Source organism: Oncorhynchus gorbuscha, linkage group LG16 (assembly GCF_021184085.1).
Source record: "Oncorhynchus gorbuscha isolate QuinsamMale2020 ecotype Even-year linkage group LG16, OgorEven_v1.0, whole genome shotgun sequence".
Classification (NCBI taxonomy): Eukaryota; Metazoa; Chordata; class Actinopteri; order Salmoniformes; family Salmonidae; genus Oncorhynchus; species Oncorhynchus gorbuscha.
Window position 1 is genome coordinate 19,571,101 of NC_060188.1, and position 22,747 is coordinate 19,593,847.

Below are 22,747 nucleotides of genomic sequence, written 5' to 3' on the forward strand. Positions count from 1 at the left end.
GAGATAGTGGGCTAGAAACCAGCCTGAGAGCCACTGTGAGTGGGTAAAGATTTCAAGGAACTGAAAGGATGGTTTATTCTATACAGAGTTCAGTACGCAAAATTCAGTCCAAGTGACTTGGTAGAGTATTAACAAGGTTATAACAACTTTGATACCCATTCTTACAACTACTTCATGTTCATCTCACCACAATTATTCCAATGAGTTATAGATTTGAGATGCAGTCAACCAGTAAAACGAGAAGGGGGCGCATCATTTAACGCCTACACATATACATGAAGACGTGAGGGAGGCATAATCAAACTGACAAGCACCCCCTGGAACCCACACACTTTGCACAGAGTAAATTGGCACAGCATTTGGAGACTCCAGTGCACGAGTCTGTGGAGGAGAGCGAGCACCGACCGGATTACAGGAGACAGTTAGAAGGCTGCAGAGGACAACAAAGGATTCAAAAACAAAAGGGGAAACAACTATAAAGATATGCAAAAATGTGTGATTAATGTTAAAGGAATAAGAGAGTGGAAACAGAACAGGATAGAACTATTGCCGAAAGGCAAGGCGTACAACAGAGAGTCCCGGGGTTACACATCCTTCCTTTCAAAGAGTGCGTGGACTATTCAGAATTGAGGTTATAATTCAGAAGTGGATCGAAACAACAAGCAAGCTGCACAACAGAATAACTTGTTGTTTTTAAGGTAAGCCTGGCCTATTTAGCAATTATCCTAAATCATAACCTAAAATGCGTAAAGGTCCCCAGTGTCCAATACACATTAGAATGTCAAGACGTTTGTGGTGGGAAACAGGACTCACAGACTTCACACATTAGAATGTCAAGACGTTTGTGGTGGGAAACAGGACTCACAGACTTCACACATTAGAATGTCAAGACGTTTGTGGTGGGAAACAGGACTCACAGACTTCACACATTAGAATGTCAAGACGTTTGTGGTGGGAAACAGGACTCACAGACTTTCACCAAGTGAACATGTATTACTATTCCATTTTCAGTCTTTAAAATGTATTTTCAAAAAGATCATCTACAAATAATGAAGGCTTGTTCTGAAACCAGTGAGAATCAAATGCCTCTTCTATTTCATGGTTCCTGGAACAGCTGTCCGGTCTCACCTGGGTATGCTACTATTGATAGGATGCATAACCTTGGTTTAACTGATTTTGTTTTAAATAACTAGGCTAATAATTACCAAAGATACATTTAAACTGGTCAGAGCAATATTTTAATTTATAATTGTGAACTTGGTTATTTAATCTCCTACTAAGTATTTGACAATAATATCTCCTCAAGACATTTGCATGAGACACTTATACACTACCATTCCCCATTAAAGTTTGTCCTTCCATCAATCTAGAGCTCAATGAGGCACTGCGTCACCCAGTCCATGATCATACACTGCAAGGAAACTGCTGTGTAGGGATATAGATCAAACAGCTACTTTATTATACAGTTCAATCTTATTTCATCTCCAGGGCATCCAGGAATCAGTCATAGTCACCTGCTGTTATGACAGTAAGACCCGCTCCTCTCTAGGCTCGTTTAGTCTGTGTTTGAGGTCATCACAATGTTTTGTTCACAAACTGAGAGCGAATTAACCCGGGGTTTACAGACCCATTCACAATAATGGATGACATCCCAAATGTCAAAGCTACAGTAAATGTGTACAGAGGAAAATGTCGATTATGGATGGATCTGTCGAGTAGCCTACATCACACCAGAGCAATAAACAGGAGACGGGGACAGAGAGGGATATATAACTAAACAGGAGACGGGGACAGAGAGGGATATATAAATAAACAGGAGACAGAGACAGAGAGGGATATATAAATAAACAGGAGACAGGGACAGAGAGGGATATATAAATAAACAGGAGACTGGGACAGAGAGGGATATATAAATAAACAGGAGACGGGGACAGAGAGGGATATATAAATAAACAGGAGACGGGGACAGAGAGGGATATATAAATAAACAGGAGACGGGGACAGAGAGGGATATATAACTAAACAGGAGACGGGGACAGAGAGGGATATATAAATAAACAGGAGACAGAGACAGAGAGGGATATATAAATAAACAGGAGACAGGGACAGAGAGGGATATATAAATAAACAGGAGACTGGGACAGAGAGGGATATATAAATAAACAGGAGACGGGGACAGAGAGGGATATATAAATAAACAGGAGACGGAGACAGAGAGGGATATATAAATAAACAGGAGACGGGGACAGAGAGGGATATATAAATAAACAGGAGACGGAGACAGAGAGGGATATATAAATAAACAGGAGACGGGGACAGAGAGGGATATATAAATAAACAGGAGACGGGGACAGAGAGGGATATATAAATAAACACAGGGGGACAGAGAGGGATATATAAATAAACAGGAGACGGAGACAGAGAGGGATATATAAATAAACAAAGGGAGCAGACAGGGATATATAAATAAACAGGAGACGGGGACAGAGAGGGATATATAAATAAACAGGAGACTGGGACAGAGAGGGATATATAAATAAACAGGAGACGGGGACAGAGAGGGATATATAAATAAACAGGAGACGGAGACAGAGAGGGATATATAAATAAACAGGAGACGGAGACAGAGAGGGATATATAAATAAACAGGAGACGGGGACAGAGAGGGATATATAAATAAACAGGAGACGGGGACAGAGAGGGATATATAAATAAACAGGAGACGGGGACAGAGAGGGATATATAAATAAACAGGAGACGGGGACAGAGAGGGATATATAAATAAACAGGAGACGGAGACAGAGAGGGATATATAAATAAACAGGAGACGGGGACAGAGAGGGATATATAAATAAACAGGAGACGGAGACAGAGAGGGATATATAAATAAACAGGAGACGGAGACAGAGAGGGATATATAAATAAACAGGAGACTGGGACAGAGAGGGATATATAAATAAACAGGAGACGGGGACAGAGAGGGATATATAAATAAACAGGAGACGGAGACAGAGAGGGATATATAAATAAACAGGAGACAGAGACAGAGAGGGATATATAAATAAACAGGAGACAGAGACAGAGAGGGATATATAAATAAACAGGAGACGGGGACAGAGAGGGATATATAACTAAACAGGAGACGGGGACAGAGAGGGATATATAAATAAACAGGAGACAGAGACAGAGAGGGATATATAAATAAACAGGAGACAGGGACAGAGAGGGATATATAAATAAACAGGAGACTGGGACAGAGAGGGATATATAAATAAACAGGAGACGGGGACAGAGAGGGATATATAAATAAACAGGAGACGGAGACAGAGAGGGATATATAAATAAACAGGAGACGGGGACAGAGAGGGATATATAAATAAACAGGAGACGGAGACAGAGAGGGATATATAAATAAACAGGAGACGGGGACAGAGAGGGATATATAAATAAACAGGAGACGGGGACAGAGAGGGATATATAAATAAACAGGAGACGGGGACAGAGAGGGATATATAAATAAACACAGGGAGCAGAGAGGGATATATAAATAAACAGGAGACGGAGACAGAGAGGGATATATAAATAAACAAAGGGAGCAGACAGGGATATATAAATAAACAGGAGACGGGGACAGAGAGGGATATATAAATAAACAGGAGACTGGGACAGAGAGGGATATATAAATAAACAGGAGACGGGGACAGAGAGGGATATATAAATAAACAGGAGACGGAGACAGAGAGGGATATATAAATAAACAGGAGACGGAGACAGAGAGGGATATATAAATAAACAGGAGACGGGGACAGAGAGGGATATATAAATAAACAGGAGACGGGGACAGAGAGGGATATATAAATAAACAGGAGACGGGGACAGAGAGGGATATATAAATAAACAGGAGACGGGGACAGAGAGGGATATATAAATAAACAGGAGACGGAGACAGAGAGGGATATATAAATAAACAGGAGACGGGGACAGAGAGGGATATATAAATAAACAGGAGACGGAGACAGAGAGGGATATATAAATAAACAGGAGACGGAGACAGAGAGGGATATATAAATAAACAGGAGACGGGGACAGAGAGGGATATATAAATAAACAGGAGACGGGGACAGAGAGGGATATATAAATAAACAGGAGACGGAGACAGAGAGGGATATATAAATAAACAGGAGACGGGGACAGAGAGGGATATATAAATAAACAGGAGACGGGGACAGAGAGGGATATATAAATAAACAGGAGACGGGGACAGAGAGGGATATATAAATAAACAGGAGACGGGGACAGAGAGGGATATATAAATAAACAGGAGACGGAGACAGAGAGGGATATATAAATAAACAGGAGACGGGGACAGAGAGGGATATATAAATAAACAGGAGACGGGGACAGAGAGGGATATATAAATAAACAGGAGACGGGGACAGAGAGGGATATATAAATAAACAGGAGACGGAGACAGAGAGGGATATATAAATAAACAGGAGACGGGGACAGAGAGGGATATATAAATAAACAGGAGACGGGGAGAAAGGGGAGAAAGGGGAGAAAGAGAGAGGGGAGAGGGGAGAAAGAGGGGAGAAAGAGGTCAGAGCACAGGGTAGGGCAGTGTGAGCAGAACCAGCGGTGTCGTTTGACTTAGCAAATGAGGATCGGATGTCGTCGACCTTCTTTTCAAAATGGTTGAAAGTCATCTGCAGAGAGGGAGGAGGGGGAGGAGGATTCAGGAGGGAGGAGAAGGTGGCAAAGAGCTTCCTAGGGTTAGAGGCAGATGCTTGGAATTTAGAGTGGTAGAAAGTGGCTTTAGCAGCAGAGATAGAGGAGGAAAATGTAGAGAGGAGGGAGTGAAAGGATACCAGGTCCGCAGGGAGGCAAGTTTTCCTCCATTTCCGCTCGGCTGCCCGGAGCCCTGTTCTGTGAGCTCGCAATGAGTCGTCGAGCCACGGAGGCGGGAGGGGAGGACCGAGCCGGCCTGGAGGATAGGGGACATAGAGAGTCAAAGGATGCAGAAAGGGAGGAGAGGAGGGTTGAGGAGGCAGAATCAGGAGATAGGTTGGAGAAGGTTTGAGCAGAGGGAAGAGATGATAGGATGGAAGAAGAGAGTAGCAGGGGAGAGAGAGCGAAGGTTGGGACGGCGCGATACCATCCGAGTAGGGGCAGTGTGGGAAGTGTTGGATGAGAGCGAGAGGGAAAAGGATACAAGGTAGTGGTCGGAGACTTGGAGGGGAGTTGCAATGAGGTTAGTGGAAGAACAGCATTTAGTAAAGATGAGGTCGAGCGTATTGCCTGCCTTGTGAGTAGGGGGAAGGTGAGAGGGTGAGGTCAAAAGAGGAGAGGAGTGGAAAGGAGGCAGAGAGGAATGAGTCAAAGGTAGACGTGGGGAGGTTAAAGTCGCCCAGAACTGTGAGAGGTGAGCCGTCCTCAGGAAAGGAGCTTATCAAGGCATCAAGCTCATTGATGAACTCTCCGAGGAACCGGGAGGGCGATAAATGATAAGGATGTTAAGCTTGAAAGGGCTGGTAACTGTGACAGCATGGAATTCAAAGGAGGCGATAGACAGATGGGTAAGGGGAGAAAGAGAGAATGACCACTTGGGAGAGATGAGGATCCCGGTGCCACCACCCCGCTGACCAGAAGCTCTCGGGGTGTGCGAGAACACGTAGCAGACGCTCTTATCCAGAGCGACTTACAAATTGGTGCATTCACCTTATGACATCCAGTGGGACAGTCACTTAACAATAGTGCATCTAAAACTTAGGGGGGGTGGGGTGAGAGGGATTACTTAACCTATCCTAGGTATTCCTTAAAGAGGTGGGGTTTCAGGTGTCTCCGGAAGGTGGTGATTGACTCCGCTGTCCTGGCGTCGTGAGGGAGTTTGTTCCACCATTGGGGGGCCAGGGCAGCGAACAGTTTTGACTGGGCTGAGCGGGAGCTGTACTTCCTCAGTGGTAGGGAGGCGAGCAGGCCAGAGGTGGATGAACGCAGTGCCCTTGTTTGGGTGTAGGGCCTGATCAGAGCCTGGAGGTACTGAGGTGCCGTTCCCCTCACAGCTCCGTAGGCAAGCACCATGGTCTTGTAGCGGAGAGGGATATATAAATAAACACAGGGAGCAGAGAGGGATATATAGAGAGGGATATATAAATAAACACAGGGAGCAGAGAGGGATATATAAATAAACACAGGGAGCAGAGAGGGATATATAAATAAACACAGGGAGCAGAGAGGGATATATAAATAAACACAGGGAGCAGAGAGGGATATATAAATAAACACAGGGAGCAGAGAGGGATATATAAATAGGTGGGGTTTCAGGTGTCTCCGGAAGGTGGTGATTGACTCCGCTGTCCTGGCGTCGTGAGGGAGTTTGTTCCACCATTGGGGGGCCAGAGCAGCGAACAGTTTTGACTGGGCTGAGCGGGAACTGTACTTCCTCAGTGGTAGGGAGGCGAGCTGGCCAGAGGTGGACGAACGCAGTGCCCTTGTTTGGGTGTAGGGCCTGATCAGAGTCTGGAGGTACTGAGGTGCCATTCCCCTAACAGCTCCGTAGGCAAGCACCATGGCCTTGTAGCGGATGCGAGCTTCAACTGGAAGCCAGTGGAGAGAGCGGAGGAGCGGGGTGACGTGAGAGAACTTGGGAAGGTTGAACACCAGACGGGCTGCGGCGTTCTGGATGAGTTGTAGGGTTTAATGGCACAGGCAGGGAGCCCAGCCAACAGCGAGTTGCAGTAATCCAGATGGGAGATGACAAGTGCCTGGATTAGGACCTGCGCCGCTTCCTGTGTGAGGCAGGGTCGTACTCTGCGGATGTTGTAGAGCATGAACCTACAGGAACGGGCCACCGCCTTGATGTTAGTTGAGAACGACAGGGTGTTGTCCAGGATCACGCCAAGGTTCTTAGCGCTCTGGGAGGAGGACACAATGGAGTTGTCAACCGTGATGGCGAGATCATGGAACGGGCAGTCCTTCCCCGGGAGGAAGAGCAGCTCCGTCTTGACGAGGTTCAGCTTGAGGTGGTGATCCGTCATCCACACTGATATGTCTGCCAGACATGCAGAGATGCGATTTCGCCACCTGGTCATCAGAAGGGGGAAAGGAGAAGATTAATTGTGTGTCGTCTGCATAGCAATGATAGGAGAGACCATGTGAGTTTATGACAGAGCCAAGTGACTTGGTGTATAGCGAGAATAGGAGAGGGCCTAGAACAGAGCCCTGGGGGGACACCAGTGGTGAGAGCGCGTGGTGAGGAGACAGATTCTCGCCACGCCACCTGGTAGGAGCGACCTGTCAGGTAGGACGCAATCCAAGCGTGGGCCGCGCCGGAGATGCCCAACTCGGAGAGGGTGGAGAGGAGGATCTGATGGTTCACAGTATCGAAGGCAGCCGATAGGTCTAGAAGGATGAGAGCAGAGGAGAGAGAGTTAGCTTTAGCAGTGCGGTGCGCCTCCGTGATACAGAGAAGAGCAGTCTCAGTTGAATGACTAGTCTTGAAACCTGACTGATTTGGATCAAGAAGGTCATTCTGAGAGAGATAGCGGGAGAGCTGGCCAAGGACAGCACGTTCAAGAGTTTTGGAGAGAAAAGAAAGAAGGGATACTGGTCTGTAGTTGTTGACATCGGAGCGATCGAGTGTAGGTTTTTTCAGAAGGGGTGCAACTCTCGCTCTCTTGAAGACGGAAGGGACGTAGCCAGCGGTCAGGGATGAGTTGATGAGCGAGGTGAGGTAAGGGAGAAGGTCTCCGGAAATGGTCTGGAGAAGAGAGGAGGGGATAGGGTCAAGCGGGCAGGTTGTTGGGCGGCCGGCCGTCACAAGACGCGAGATTTCATCTGGAGAGAGAGGGGAGAAAGAGGTCAGAGCACAGGGTAGGGCAGTGTGAGCAGAACCAGCGGTGTCGTTTGACTTAGCAAATGAGGATCGGATGTCGTCGACCTTCTTTTCAAAATGGTTGACGAAGTCATCTGCAGAGAGGGAGGAGGGGGGGAGGAGGATTCAGGAGGGAGGAGAAGGTGGCAAAGAGCTTCCTAGGGTTAGAGGCAGATGCTTGGAATTTAGAGTGGTAGAAAGTGGCTTTAGCAGCAGAGATAGAGGAGGAAAATGTAGAGAGGAGGGAGTGAAAGGATACCAGGTCCGCAGGGAGGCAAGTTTTCCTCCATTTCCGCTCGGCTGCCCGGAGCCCTGTTCTGTGAGCTCGCAATGAGTCGTCGAGCCACGGAGCGGGAGGGGAGGACCGAGCCGGCCTGGAGGATAGGGGACATAGAGAGTCAAAGGATGCAGAAAGGGAGGAGAGGAGGGTTGAGGAGGCAGAATCAGGAGATAGGTTGGAGAAGGTTTGAGCAGAGGGAAGAGATGATAGGATGGAAGAGGAGAGAGTAGCAGGGGAGAGAGAGCGAAGGTTGGGACGGCGCGATACCATCCGAGTAGGGGCAGTGTGGGAAGTGTTGGATGAGAGCGAGAGGGAAAAGGATACAAGGTAGTGGTCGGAGACTTGGAGGGGAGTTGCAATGAGGTTAGTGGAAGAACAGCATTTAGTAAAGATGAGGTCGAGCGTATTGCCTGCCTTGTGAGTAGGGGGGGAAGGTGAGAGGGTGAGGTCAAAAGAGGAGAGGAGTGGAAAGGAGGCAGAGAGGAATGAGTCAAAGGTAGACGTGGGGAGGTTAAAGTCGCCCAGAACTGTGAGAGGTGAGCCGTCCTCAGGAAAGGAGCTTATCAAGGCATCAAGCTCATTGATGAACTCTCCGAGGGAACCGGGAGGGCGATAAATGATAAGGATGTTAAGCTTGAAAGGGCTGGTAACTGTGACAGCATGGAATTCAAAGGAGGCGATAGACAGATGGGTAAGGGGAGAAAGAGAGAATGACCACTTGGGAGAGATGAGGATCCCGGTGCCACCACCCCGCTGACCAGAAGCTCTCGGGGTGTGCGAGAACACGTAGCAGACGCTCTTATCCAGAGCGACTTACAAATTGGTGCATTCACCTTATGACATCCAGTGGGACAGTCACTTAACAATAGTGCATCTAAAACTTAGGGGGGGTGGGGTGAGAGGGATTACTTAACCTATCCTAGGTATTCCTTAAAGAGGTGGGGTTTCAGGTGTCTCCGGAAGGTGGTGATTGACTCCGCTGTCCTGGCGTCGTGAGGGAGTTTGTTCCACCATTGGGGGGCCAGGGCAGCGAACAGTTTTGACTGGGCTGAGCGGGAGCTGTACTTCCTCAGTGGTAGGGAGGCGAGCAGGCCAGAGGTGGATGAACGCAGTGCCCTTGTTTGGGTGTAGGGCCTGATCAGAGCCTGGAGGTACTGAGGTGCCGTTCCCCTCACAGCTCCGTAGGCAAGCACCATGGTCTTGTAGCGGAGAGGGATATATAAATAAACACAGGGAGCAGAGAGGGATATATAGAGAGGGATATATAAATAAACACAGGGAGCAGAGAGGGATATATAAATAAACACAGGGAGCAGAGAGGGATATATAAATAAACACAGGGAGCAGGGGTTCAGGAAAGTTGGAGGAAGGTTGATGTTGTAATGAAACGGATAATCCTACAGTTAACTCTGTGTGGCCAGGCGATCCTTACTGGTAAAACCCGCTTGTGATTCTGCACCTGTGTTCTAAAAACTGGGATTTAGCAACGATGAAACAAGTTATTATCTTTTTCCAAGTACAAAGCCAACAAACACCACCTTACGTTTCCCATATAATTAGAATTTTCAGCATGTTTCTAAAACAAGATTTATAGCAGAGAATTCATCCCATTTTCCTTACAAAAATAATGACTTTGATCTACTTGGCCCTTCATTATGTAACACTTTCCTTGTTTAAACACACAGCCCTCATTTGAAGCCATGCATGCAATGGTTGAGCTGACTGGGGTTGATCAATCACTACTTAGTAGGGGGCTGTTGTTGACTGACCCTAATTAGGGTACTCTACCCTAGCTGTAAACAGACAGAGAAGGTTCCAGATCGTTCAACATGATTGACACACAGGGAGACAGGGATTGATCTGTTACAAATGAAGGGTGATGGGAATTCCTAGACTGTCAGATGTCATTTGGTCATGTTTTTTTGACACAGTGGCTCGTGGAAGAATTTAAAAAAATAAATGTTCCACTTGTTGCATTGTAAAAATGATATCAGTAGACCTTCTTAGTGAAATCTCCGAGAGCCCAGACTGGATTGATCAACTGAATTTCTGGCTTGTTCGGGGAACTGACAAGATTAAAATACTTTATTATGATCATAATCTAATTTGACCAGACAAGGTTTTGCATCTGAATGGATTCAGGAAATGTACCAAAGACAGAGAAAATAAAGGTCAACATAGACCAACTCATTCCCTCTGTACCTGTCAACATTAAGTACTGCTGTAGCAGACTCTTATTAGCCACTTCATGTTTTATAATTCAGTTATACAATCCCAAACCCTGCTTCTGGTTTTAGAATAGCATGTTTTATCATTCAGTTATACAATCCCAAACCCTGCGTCTGGTTTTAGAATAGCATGTTTTATAATTCAGTTATACAATCCCAAACCCTGCTTCTGGTTTTAGAATAGCATGTTTTATCACTCAGTTATACAATCCCAAACCCTGCGTCTGGTATTAGAATAGCATGTTTTATCATTCAGTTATACAATCCCAAACCCTGCGTATGGTTTTAGAATAGCATGTTTTATTTTCACTTAGGATGGGGTATGGGCTTTAACTGTAGCGTTTGAGAAAACAAGGAACTTGCGGTTGGGTCCACCTTTATTCTTCTCTTGTTTTATTAGTTTCCTTATAGGCCTACATCCCATTGGTTTCTCATCAATAAATACAACAAAAAAATCATAATGACAACAAGAAACACATTGCAACCGAACCCTACCCATTATGAACAGCCATCGATAGGCTCATACGCATACTGTTCCTTTTTATACATCTCAGAGAGGACTGCTTGGGCCCAGCTTGTGTATTATCCTCCTATGTGTTTGAGATATGTCTTGATGTGCAGTAAGAACCCATTTGCCAAATGGAATGTAATCCTACTCCAGTGATTAACCTGGGACAAGTATGACGTGGTTTAGGAGATGTCCTGTTGGCGTCGTCATCCTTCCACAACACTGTCCGCCACCAGCACCGTCTCCCTCCTTTTCTTCTCTCTCTGTAAGGGATTAGTGGGAAATCTGAACCAGGTCACTCTATTTAGATCTGCCTTTCATATCACTTCTTTGAGACTAGAGATTAGGGACTATTCATCTGCAATTTAAGAGATTATGGGTTAAGAATGGCCTTGCCAGACAAGTACACATAAAGATACAGTAAAGGAAGTCTCCCCTCCCCAGCCAACGCACACACACACACACACACACACACACACACACACACACACACACACACACACACACACACACACACACACACACACACACACACACACACACACACACACACACACACACACACACACACACACACCTCCTGCTCAAGGATTAAGTATCTGTATCTGTGTTGTGTAACAAGGATTCTTATTCAGGCCTTCTCTCCCCAAAGTTCAGTCTTCCTATGCACTCATCATCTCCCTACACTGTGATGATGAGTGACTGTTAGATGTCATTTTGCTAGACCTCTGTGAATCAGTTTAAGATGTGTTCTGTTTAATCTTGAATCTTCCCCTCTCCGTGACTCATCCTGAAGAGCTCTTACTAGCCCCCTCCACCATGTCTCTAGTGGTTTTACCGATACGCTCCATCCCCCTCGCTTCACCACACAGTCACCCTCCAAATTCCACAATAAAGGGTTCCTATGGAAACCGCCCGCTGCTAATCACCTGCAAGCACTGCATCTGTACCTGTCTCATTTCATCTCCTGTAACCAGAAAGTGACCAGCGTCATGATTACTCCGACATTAACGGATGTGCTCTTCAGTGTAATCATGTCCTCAGTTGATGTTGTCCTCCTGAACCAGAAGTACCTGTGGGAGAAGACACAACATAAGACCACTGGGAAGTGTGAAAAACATTGATACCAATCCTAATAATGTCACTGTATTGTACATTGTCTTGCAGACAATTCCATTGGCAACCATGTTTGGCTTTGTGGACTGTCACATACATCCTCACATCTGGCGGTTGATCTGTCAGGAAAACTGGCCCTTTCGTGCAAAGGTCTCAAATGATGTAGTTTCACAATGACACAAAACCTTTGCATGTTTTCACAAAATAAAGCTACTACCTTGATCTTGGATTTCTAAGTGTTTTGTATCGTAGGTATTATGATGCAAGGATTATGAGAGGGATTTATTTTACATAGATAAGTAATGACAGAAACAACCCTGAGCCGTTTTCTAATATTACGTGACGTTAGGAGATTTGGTGATCATGGTGGAACCACGCTGTTTAGTTTCGTTGAAGTCTTTATTTAGCGTCAAAATGAAGTAATGACAGGTGTATTTTCAGTTGTGACATTGGCCTCTATAACGAGACAAATAACACAATCAACCACAGAAGTGTATTGTCTCAGGACTGAACTCTTATTTGAAGATATACAGACCACCCCTACCTTGTCACAACACAACTGATTGGCTCAAACACATTAAGAAGGAAAGAAATTCCACAAATGTACTTTTAACAAGGCACACCTGTTAATTGAAATGCATTTAAGGTGACTACCTCACACAGCTGGTTGAGAGAATGCCAAGAGTGTGCAAAGCTGTCAGCAAGGCAAATGGTGGCTACTTTGAAGAATCTAAAATCTAAAATATATTTTGATTTGTTTAACACTTTTTTGCTTCCTATATGATTCCATGTGTTATTTCATTGTTTTGATATCTTCTCTATTATTCTACAATGTAGAAAATAGTAAAAATAAAGAAAAGCCCTTTGACTAGAACTGATTGTTTGTAACCCAAAAACCAGGTCACATCAAATCATAGTTCTCTCAATAAAATATCCTCACACTAAATCAGTTATGAATGTTGAGGGATAGTTATCAAAATCTATGCAAAATGATATGGTGATGCACAGGTACAGATGTAGGATCTTAATTTTATCATTATTATTTTGGCTGAGAATTTTCCTGAGAAGCAGGAAATGTAGATGAGCTTTGTGATTTCATACATTCACTGAAAACCTGCAGTTATATTAACAGTATTTCACTTTTCATGTAGTCTCACTTTGACCAGCTGATAGCCTAACCACCGATCAAGCAACATTATGGACTAAATGTTTGAATAATTTTAGCTGCAGGACTATTTTGCCCTGACTATGTAGGTCAAATTAATATCCCACACCTGTACTGTGTAGGAATCTTGGCAAAATGTAAAATCTTTCTCCCTGTAGTGGTCTTCACAGGGGGATGCTGTCCGTGCACACATTGACAGTTGCCATGCCGATACCAAATCTTTCGCAGTAGACTACTTGCCAGGGCGGAGTCCAGCCTCCCACCCTACTTATACACCTACTGACCACCTGGTGATCACTGGTGCCATGGGAACAGCACGGGCCAACAGGTGAGGATGCCATCAATGGATTCTGTCATACCCAGAAATGAAAGTACTACTAAAGTCATTTTGGGGATATTACTATTTATATTTTTACTTACATTTGTACTTTTACTTCACTACATTCATAATGAAAATAATGTACTTTTTACTCTACACATGTTCCCTGACACCCCAAAGTACCGGTAACATTTTGAATGCTTAGCAGGACAGGATTTCAGACACTTATCAAGAGAACATCACTGGTCATCCCTACTACCGCTGATCTTACAGACTCACTAAACACACATGCTTTAATTGTAAATTATGTCTGAGTGTTGTAGTGTGCCCCTGGCGATACGTAAATAAATACAAACAAGAAAATGGTGCTGTCTGGTTTGCTTAATATAAGGAATTTGAAATGATTTCTACTTTTACTTTTGATACTTATGTATATTTTAGCAACTACATTTACCTTTGATAGCTAAGTATATTTAAAATCAAATACTTTTAGACCTTTTCTCAAGTAGTATTTTACTGGGTGACTTTCACTTTTACTTGAGTAATTTTCTATTAAGTTATCTTCACTTTTACTCAAGTGTGACAATCGGGTACTTTTTCCATCACTGGTCATACCTTATGTCCCCAAAGCTGACAATGCTTCTCCTTATTTGTGTTATCACAGGGAATTGGACAACCTTAGCTCGCCAATGTACAGTTGAAGTCGGAAGTTTACATACACTTAGGTTGGAGTCAATAAAACCTGTTTTTCAACCACTCCACAAATTTCTTGTTAACAAACTATAGTTTTGGCAAGTCGGTTAGGACATCTACTTTGTGCATGACACAAGTAATTTTTCCAACAATTGTTTACAGACAAGATTATTTTACTTATAATTCACTGTATCACAATTCCAGTGGGTCAGAAGTTTACATACACTAAGTTGACTGTGCCTTTAAACAGCTTGGAAAATTCCAGAAAATTATGTCATGGCTTTAGAAGCTTCTGATAGGTTAATTGACATAATTTGAGTCAATTTGAGGTGTACCTGTGGATGTATTTCAAGTGGGAAGCTTGTGGAAGGCTACTCGAAACGTTTGACCCAAGTTAAACAATTTAAAGGCAATGCTACCAAATACTAATTGAGTGTATGTAAAGTTCTGACACACTGGGAATGCGATGAAAGAAATAAAAGCTGAAATAAATCGTTCTCTCTACTATTATTCTGACATTTCACTTTCTTTAAATAAAGTGGTGATCCTAACTGACCTAAGACAGGGGATTGTTACTGGGATTAAATGTCAGGAATTGTGAAAAACTGAGTTTAAAGGTATTTAGCTAATGTGTATGTGAACTTCCGACTTCAAATGCACATAACTTCAACATCAAATGAATGGAACCAAAATAGTGCAAACATTAAAAATTCAATAAGTATATGGTTGAATATAGTTTCCTGATCAATGGAGCACTATAAATTGGTCAATATAATGTCTGTATGGCCCAGTCAACATAGGCTGTCAAGAGACTTGGCTCATGTATAATCTCTAAACCCGTGATGACCGCAATCCCTCTCACATAGCTAAACACAACTCACCTTCCCAGGTTATCCTCTCCAGAGGAGAGAGACAGGTCGGTCTGATCAATATTAAGAGGTTACCAGAGGTAGGGCAAATGGTCTTGAGGAGAGTGAGAAAGCATAAGTTCATGCTACCTTTGCATTCAAGAAGGATACCCTTATAGGACTGTAATACATTTCTCATTCACAGCATATCCTTCCTAAGCACAGTCTTAATGCATGAGAGAATGTGAGTCATACATTATGTCTCTCACACTGTGCGGAGTTGGCAAGCTATTCATAGTCACTGTGTCCTGTAGGGCACACTGGTAAGAACAGATAGCCCTATGAGACCACGGACACAGTTTTATAACCTCAACTCTTCCTGTTCTACACCCTCTCTCAAACCACTCTCACATCTCTTGCATCACTCTGGTCAATTTTCTTATTTATCCATACTTTCCCCTTTTGTTAACCCAACAGGTACAACTTCGCAGCACCAGATGAGGAGGGCCTGAAAATCTCCACACTTGGGCTCCACAACGGCCACAGCTCGCCAAATAGCCGGTTCCACTCCCCTAGTGGCACATCCGGAGGAGATAGGATATCAGGAGCCACAGGTCGTAGGATGAACAATTACAACGGAAAGATCTCTACTACAGGATCGAGCCAACTAAGAAGTCGCTTCGTCAAGAAAAATGGGCATTGCAACGTGGTGTTCTCTAACATGGAGGAGAAATCACAACGTTACCTGGCCGACATCTTTACCACCTGCGTGGACATCCGCTGGAGATACTTACTACTCCTCTTCTGCTCGACCTTCCTGTCCTCCTGGATGTTTTTTGGAATAATCTTTTATTCAGTTTCCAGAGCCCATGGGGATTTTGATGAGCACCCTGGAATGAGTTCCTCTTCGGGGTTGGAAGGGAATGGGCTTGGGGTTGGTGAAGTTGAAGGTGTGCAGAAAACGTGGCAGCCATGCCTCCTTCATGTGGAGGGCTTCGTCGGAGCCTTCCTATTCTCCGTCGAGACCCAGACCACCATTGGTTATGGGTGGCGCTGTGTCACTGAGGAGTGCCCTGTGGCAGTGATCACAGTGGTGGTCCAGTCCATAGTGGGCTGCATCATTGACTCCTTCATGCTTGGCACAATCATGGTCAAAATGGCACGCCCTAAGAAGAGGAACCAGACCCTGCTGTTCTCGAAAACCGCTGTGATTTCCCTGCGCGATGGCAAGCTGTGCCTCATGTGGCGGGTGGGTAACCTGCGCAGGAGCCACATCGTAGAGGCCCATGTGCGGGCACAGCTCATTCGACCCTACGTCACGGCAGAGGGAGAGTTTATCCCTCTAGAGCAGAGGGATCTCAACGTAGGCTACGATGAAGGCATTGACCGTCTCTTCCTGGTTTCTCCTCTGGTTATCGTCCATGAGATCGACGAGGACAGCCCCCTGTACACTGTGAGCCGGGCTGATCTGGAGTCTGATGACTTTGAGATCGTAGTGATCTTGGAGGGCATGGTGGAGGCCACCGCCATGACCACCCAGGCCCGCAGCTCCTATCTGGCCAAGGAGATCCTATGGGGGCATAGGTTTGAGCCTGTGATCTTTGAGGACCGAACCAAGTATCAGGTGGACTATGCTCGCTTCCACAAGACCTACGAGGTGCCCTCCACACCCCACTGCAGCGCCAAGGAGCTCAGTGAGATGGCCAGCCGGCCTGCCTCATCCGCCTCATCCCACTCACTATTCCCAACCAGCCCCAGAATCACCCAGCACCTCGTAACCCCCCACTCCCCCAGCGCCTTCTGCTATGAGAATGAGGTAGCACTGAGCTGTGGAGAGGACGAGGATGAACTGGATAGGCAAAAGGGAAAAGACAGGGAGGAGGAAAGGAGGAATTCAGTTTCTGTAGACTTTCATAATTTGTTTCAGGACACAGGCACAATGACATCCGGCAGCAACATGCTGTGTGTTTTGGACAATCAGATGGATTTTGACATTCTACAGACGACCATTACTCGTGATCCACTGACATATAAAAGTGAGTCAGGAATCTGAGGCAAAGGGATGGCACCCTCAGACCCTTCCCAACCCCTCCATTCATATAGTTGAAGTCGGAAGTTTACACACACTTAGAGTCATTAAAACTAGTTTTTCAACCACTCCACAAATGTCTTGCTAACAAACTAAGTCATTTTTTTCAACAATTGTTTACAGACAGACTATTTCACTTATAATTCACTGTATCACAATTCCAGTTGGTCAGAAGTTTACATACATTAAGTTGACTGTGCCTTTAAACAGCTTGGAAAATTCCAGAAAATGATATCATGGCTTTAAAAGCTTCTGATGGGCTAATTGACATAATTTGAGTCAATTGGAGGTGTACCTGTGGATGTATGTCAAAGCCTACCTTCAAACTCAGTGCCTCTTTGCTTGACATTATGGGAAATCTAAAGAAATCAGCCTCAGAATTGTTGGTTCATTCAAGTCTGGTTCATCCTTGGGAGCAATTTCCAAATGCCTGAAGGTACCACGTTCATCTGTACAAACAATAGTACGCAAGTATAAACACCATGGGACCACGCAGCCGTCATACCGCTCAGGAAGGAGATGAGTTCTGTCTCCTAGAAATGAACGTACTTTGGTGCGAAAAGTGCAAATCAATCCCAGAACAACAGCAAAGAACCTTCTGAAGATGCTGGAGGAAACAGGTACATATGTCTCTATCTCCACAATAAAATATATATATATATATATATATATCGACATAACCTGAAAGGCCACTCAGCAAGGAAGAAGCCACTGTTCCAAAACCGCCGTAAAAAAAGCCAGACTACAGTTTGCAACTACACATGGGGACAAAGATCGTACTTTTTGGAGAAATGTCCTCTGGTCTGATGAAACAAAAATAGAACTGTTTTCCCATAATGACCATTGTTATGTTTGGAGGAAAAAGGGGGATGCTTGCAAGCCGAAGAACACCATCCTAACCATGAAGCACGGGGGTGGCAGCATCATGTTGTGGGGGTGCTTTGCTGCCGGAGGGACTGGTGCACTTCACAAAATAGATGGCATCATGAGGTTGGAAAATTAGGGGGATAAATTGAAGCAACATCTCAAGAATTCAGTCAGGAAGTTAAAGCTTGGTCGCAAATGGGTCTTCCAAATGGACAATGACCCCAGGCATACTTCCAAAGTTGTGGCAAAATGGCTTAAGGACAACCAAGTCAAGGTATTGGAGTGGCCATCACAAAGCCCTGACCTCAATCCTATAGAACATGTGTGGGCAGAACTGAAAAAGCATGTGCGAGCAAGGAGGCCTACAAACCTGACTCAGTTACACCAGCTCTGTAAGGAGGAATGGGCTAAACGTCCCCCAACTTATTTTGGGAAGCTTGTGTAAGGCTACTCGAAAAGTTTGACCCAAGTTAAACAATTTAAAGGCAATGCTACCAAATACTAATTGAATGTATGCAAACTTCTGACTCACTGGGAATGTGATGAAAGAAATACAAGCTGAAAGAAATAATTATATCTGCTATTATTCTGGCATTTCACATTCTTAAAATAAAGTGGTGTACCTAACTGACCTAAGACAGGGAATTTTTATTAGGATTAAAAGTCAGAAATGTAAATGCTTAAATGTATTTGGCTAATGTGTATGTAAACTTCCGACTTCAACTGTATATACCTACCTGTAGGTCTTGAAGTGAGGTCTTCCATTTGTTTTTTGCACGTTTTGCTCTGGATTTAGTACTAGATCTACACCCCTTTCGCCTTGCCAGCATTATTTTGTACTTTTACCTGAGCCCATGTTTTTGTTTGTGTAGAGAACCAAATGGGAGGCTGAGGTAGTGGTTCTACTCTGCACACCTCACCCTTATGTGCACCTCAGTTGGGCTGTGGGACAGTCACCTAGAGAGATATTTACACATGAGATTGTATGAACGGGCGACTCTTTTAACGAGGTAATGGGAAAGGAACAGCAAGAGATGGACAGTTCCAGCCGAGAGCTGGGGATGAGACAAATAATGACTTGTTGAGACGTGTGCAATGAAGGATAAACAGACATTTGACCAAAGGAGCACTTCTGCTACAGAAACTGTCTCAGGAGGAAATGTGCAGGGAAGATACCCAGAATATTTGAGTGACATTCAAGTAGGTAGGTATGATGTTTATCTACACAGTCGTATTACGCCGTTTGTTTAATTTGGACATGATATTTTGATGTGGAATCAACCTCCAGTGTTCTGTAATGATAAAATGACTGGTGATATGACATGTGGTATGAATCATACGTGGGTTTAAATACTATATCAACTCTCAGTTCAGTTGTGCAATATAACAGACAGGATAGTTTGCTGCTTTCTACTATTTGCACTATTGTTCTTCCGTCAAGTTTTCCTCTGAGCCTCTTTTCTCCCTAATTTACTAATTTACACACGTTGTTGTCATAGTGTCTTTAGCATAGATCAATGAATCATTTATCGGTTGTTACTGTGCGTAATAACAACAATACAATGACCAACGCAATCATTAAATAATCATAGCTAAGGGTCTTAATGTCTGAAATCCAGTTCGTCATTTGCTGCAGAAAAGAACTAGGTGTTTTCATTCTCCAGAGTCAGGTAGCTTTTCTCACCTTTTTATTAAAGCCTGGTTTTGTGTTGCAAAAGGAGCATGAATGTGACATAATGGAAAGTCCCTCTCTTCAGTGTATATCAGTAGAGAACTTATCATGAGTTACTTATCTGGTCTCTCCTGTCACCTTAAAGACGTTTCCCGATAGACACCTTTAGGGGAATCATCTGAAAGCTGTCGTCTTTAGAACGTGAGATCTCATAAAGGTTGATTCTAGAGAGACTGAATATAGAGACACCTTTAGGGGAATCATCTGAAAGCTGTCGTCTTTAGAACGAGAGATCTCATAAAGGTTGAGTCTAGAGAGACTGAATATAGAGACACCTTTAGGGGAATCATCTGAAAGCTGTCGTCTTTAGAACGTGAGATCTCATAAAGGTTGAGTCTAGAGAGACTGAATATAGAGACACCTTTAGGGGAATCATCTGAAAGCTGTCGTCTTTAGAACGTGAGATCTCATAAAGGTTGATTCTAGAGAGACTGAATATAGAGACATCTTTGTATATTCCAAAGTGTCTATATTTCATCTCTTTCCCACTAAGTCAAATATAAACCACGCTGTCTTGTTTGTTGGCATATGGTTTGTGTATGAAATTATTCACGAATCTCCTGCACCGTAGCTCCTACTGTGTGTAGTTGTCTGAAAGATGTACATGTCCCTTGTCTGTTTCCTGCACTACACTGCACCTGTTTGTCTCTTCATCTTCATCCAACAACATCTTGAGTAACTTTCGCCATTTTTACATCTGCAAAATTGTTTGTGAGGATTATATCAACTTGAATGTGTGTGTGTGTGAGAGAGAGAGAGAGAGAGAGAGAGAGAGAGAGAGAGAGAGAGAGAGAGAGAGAGAGAGAGAGAGAGAGCACTGGGCATTCAGTATGACAGTAGGCTTTTTAAGTCAAAACTTGCACTTTTTCAAATAACCAGTCCTTTGTGGCAGTTGAGGCACATGGGAAACGTTGTTACCACAAAATGCAACTGCTACTTTATATTTTTACAATGAACGTACTGTGTTTGAGGGGTTGTGTGTACATGTCGATATGCTATCAGAGTAAATGCTGAGCGATGACGGTGAGGAACCTTTATTATGCTACTATATCTGGTTTACAACTTGTGTTTGTAAAACAACTGTGTAATATTATTTCCTGAAATAATTGTGTTGATTTATCTCTGCCGCTCAGTCTCCCGGCTCGCACGTCTCTATTAACATGCCGTGCGTGGCGAAACAGAACAGACTAATTCCCTGACCAACACAAGCTTGAACAGCGAGTAAATCATAGAACGCACTTCATTCCTTGTGTGTACCTTCTGATGTTGAAAATAAATATGTATAATGTATGTTATTTGACTGTCTCTGTACATGTAGAATATGAACAATATTTGTGCACTGACTAACAAACAGTTGAATGCAGAGGAGGAAATGCAGGAAGTGAGGAGAGAATAAAGGGATGGAAGGATGGAGTTGTTGTTCCCGTGCTGCGCCACTAGGTGACTCTGAACACAATTCCATCAGCGAGGTCTTCAGCAGAGAATACTGAGGCAAGCGTTCCCTCTAGTGGTGGATTTGTTCCAGTGTTCACCCTCCCAGCTCCCTGGATCAACTATCAGACTGAGGCAGTTACAGTGGGGCAAAAAAGTATTTAGTCAGCCACCAATTGTGCAAGTTCTCCCACTTAAAAAGATGAGAGAGGCCTGTAATTTTCATCATAGGTACACTTCAACTATGACAGACAAAATGAGAAAAAAAAATCCAGAAAATCACATTTGTAGCATTTTTTATGAATTTATTTGCAAATTATGGTGGAAAATAAGTATTTGGTCAATAACAAAAGTTTCTCAATACTTTGTTATATACCCTTTGTTGGCTATGACAGAGATCAAACATTTTCTGTAAGTCTTCACAAGGTTTTCACACACTGTTGCTGGTATTTTGGCCCATTCCTCCATGCAGGTCTCCTCGAGAGCAGTGATGTTTTGAGGCTTTGAGATTTTCTATGGGGTTGAGATCTGGAGACTGTCTAGGCCACTCCAGGACCTTGAAATGCTTCTTACGAAGCCACTCCTTCGTTGCCTGGGCGGTGTGTTTGGGATCATTGTCATGCTGAAAGACCCAGCCACGTTTCATCTTCAATGCCCTTGCTGATGGAAGGAGGTTTTCACTCAAAATCTCACGATACATGGCCCCATTCATTCTTTCCTTTACACGGATCAGTCATCCTGGTCCCTTTGCAGAAAAACAGCCACAAAGCATGATGTTTCCACCCCCATGCTTCACAGTAGGTATGGTGTTCTTTGGATGCAACTCAGCATTCTTTGTCCTCCAAAAACAACGAGTTGAGTTTTTAACAAAAAGTTACATTTTGGTTTCATCTAACCATATGACATTCTCCCAATCTCTTCTGGATCATCCAAATGCTCTCTAGCAAATTTCAGACGGGCCTGGATATGTACTGGCTTAAGCAGGGGGACACGTCTGGCACTACAGGATTTGAGTCCCTGGCGGCGTAGTGTGTTACTGATGGTAGGCTTTGTTATTTTGGTCCCAACTCTCTGCAGGTCATTCACTAGGTCGCCCCGTGTATTTCTGGGATTTTTGCTCCCGTTCTTGTGATCATTTTGACCCCACGGGGTGAGATCTTGCGTGGAGCCCCTTATCAAGGGAGATTATCAGTGGTCTTGTATGTCTTCCATTTCCTAATAATTGCTCCCACAGTTGATTTCTTCAAATCAAGCTGCTTACCTATTGCATATTCAGTCTTCCCAGCCTGGTGCAGGTCTACAGTTTTGTTTCTGGTGTCCTTTGACAGCTCTTTGGTCTTGGCCATAGTGGAGTTTGGAGTGTGACTGTTTGAGGTTGTGGGCAGGTGTCTTTTATACTGGTAACAAGTTCAAACAGGTGCCATTAATACAGGTAATGAGTGGAGGACAGAGGAGCCTCTTAAAAACCTTTTCTGACTAGGGGGCAGTATTTTCATTTTTGGAAAAATAACGTTCCCGTAGTAAACGAGATATTTTGTCAAGACACGATGCTAGAATATGCATATAATTGTCAGTTTAGGATAGAAAACACTCTAAAG

The 22,747-nt window shown here is 44.0% G+C and overlaps 1 protein-coding gene and 2 long non-coding RNA genes across 4 annotated transcripts in view; 2 read left to right on the forward strand and 1 right to left on the reverse strand.

The window, feature by feature from the left end:
- LOC123998574 (inward rectifier potassium channel 4-like) lies at positions 1–17,250 on the forward strand. 2 transcript variants are annotated; one of them, XM_046303554.1, is made up of 3 exons: positions 1–698; positions 13,329–13,498; positions 15,508–17,250. In XM_046303554.1, the coding sequence occupies exons 2-3, from the start codon at positions 13,476–13,478 to the stop codon at positions 17,081–17,083; spliced, it is 1,599 nt and encodes a 532-aa protein (XP_046159510.1). In that variant the 5' UTR covers positions 1–698; positions 13,329–13,475; the 3' UTR covers positions 17,084–17,250. The 2 variants fall into 2 exon arrangements, with proteins under 2 accessions (XP_046159510.1, XP_046159511.1); XM_046303555.1 differs by lacking the exon at positions 13,329–13,498 and having other exon boundaries at positions 2–698.
- The window catches only part of LOC123998576, a 38,166-nt gene continuing 25,643 nt past the window's right edge, over positions 10,225–22,747 (reverse strand). The window contains exons 2-3 of the long non-coding RNA XR_006832287.1: positions 11,840–11,962; positions 10,225–11,152 (exon numbers count right to left, since the gene is read on the reverse strand). This is a non-coding gene — a long non-coding RNA (uncharacterized LOC123998576). The remainder of the gene's footprint in view (positions 11,153–11,839; positions 11,963–22,747) is intronic.
- LOC123998577 lies at positions 18,601–21,008 on the forward strand. The gene is made up of 2 exons (XR_006832288.1): positions 18,601–20,047; positions 20,134–21,008. It is a non-coding gene; the product is annotated as an uncharacterized LOC123998577 (long non-coding RNA).

Coding starts and splice junctions, on each gene's coding strand:
- LOC123998574 (XM_046303554.1), top strand. CDS start 13,476: ATGGGAACAGCACGGGCCAACAG. Junction 13,499..15,507: donor GGAACAGCACGGGCCAACAG/GTGAGGATGCCA, acceptor TTAACCCAACAG/GTACAACTTCGCAGCACCAG.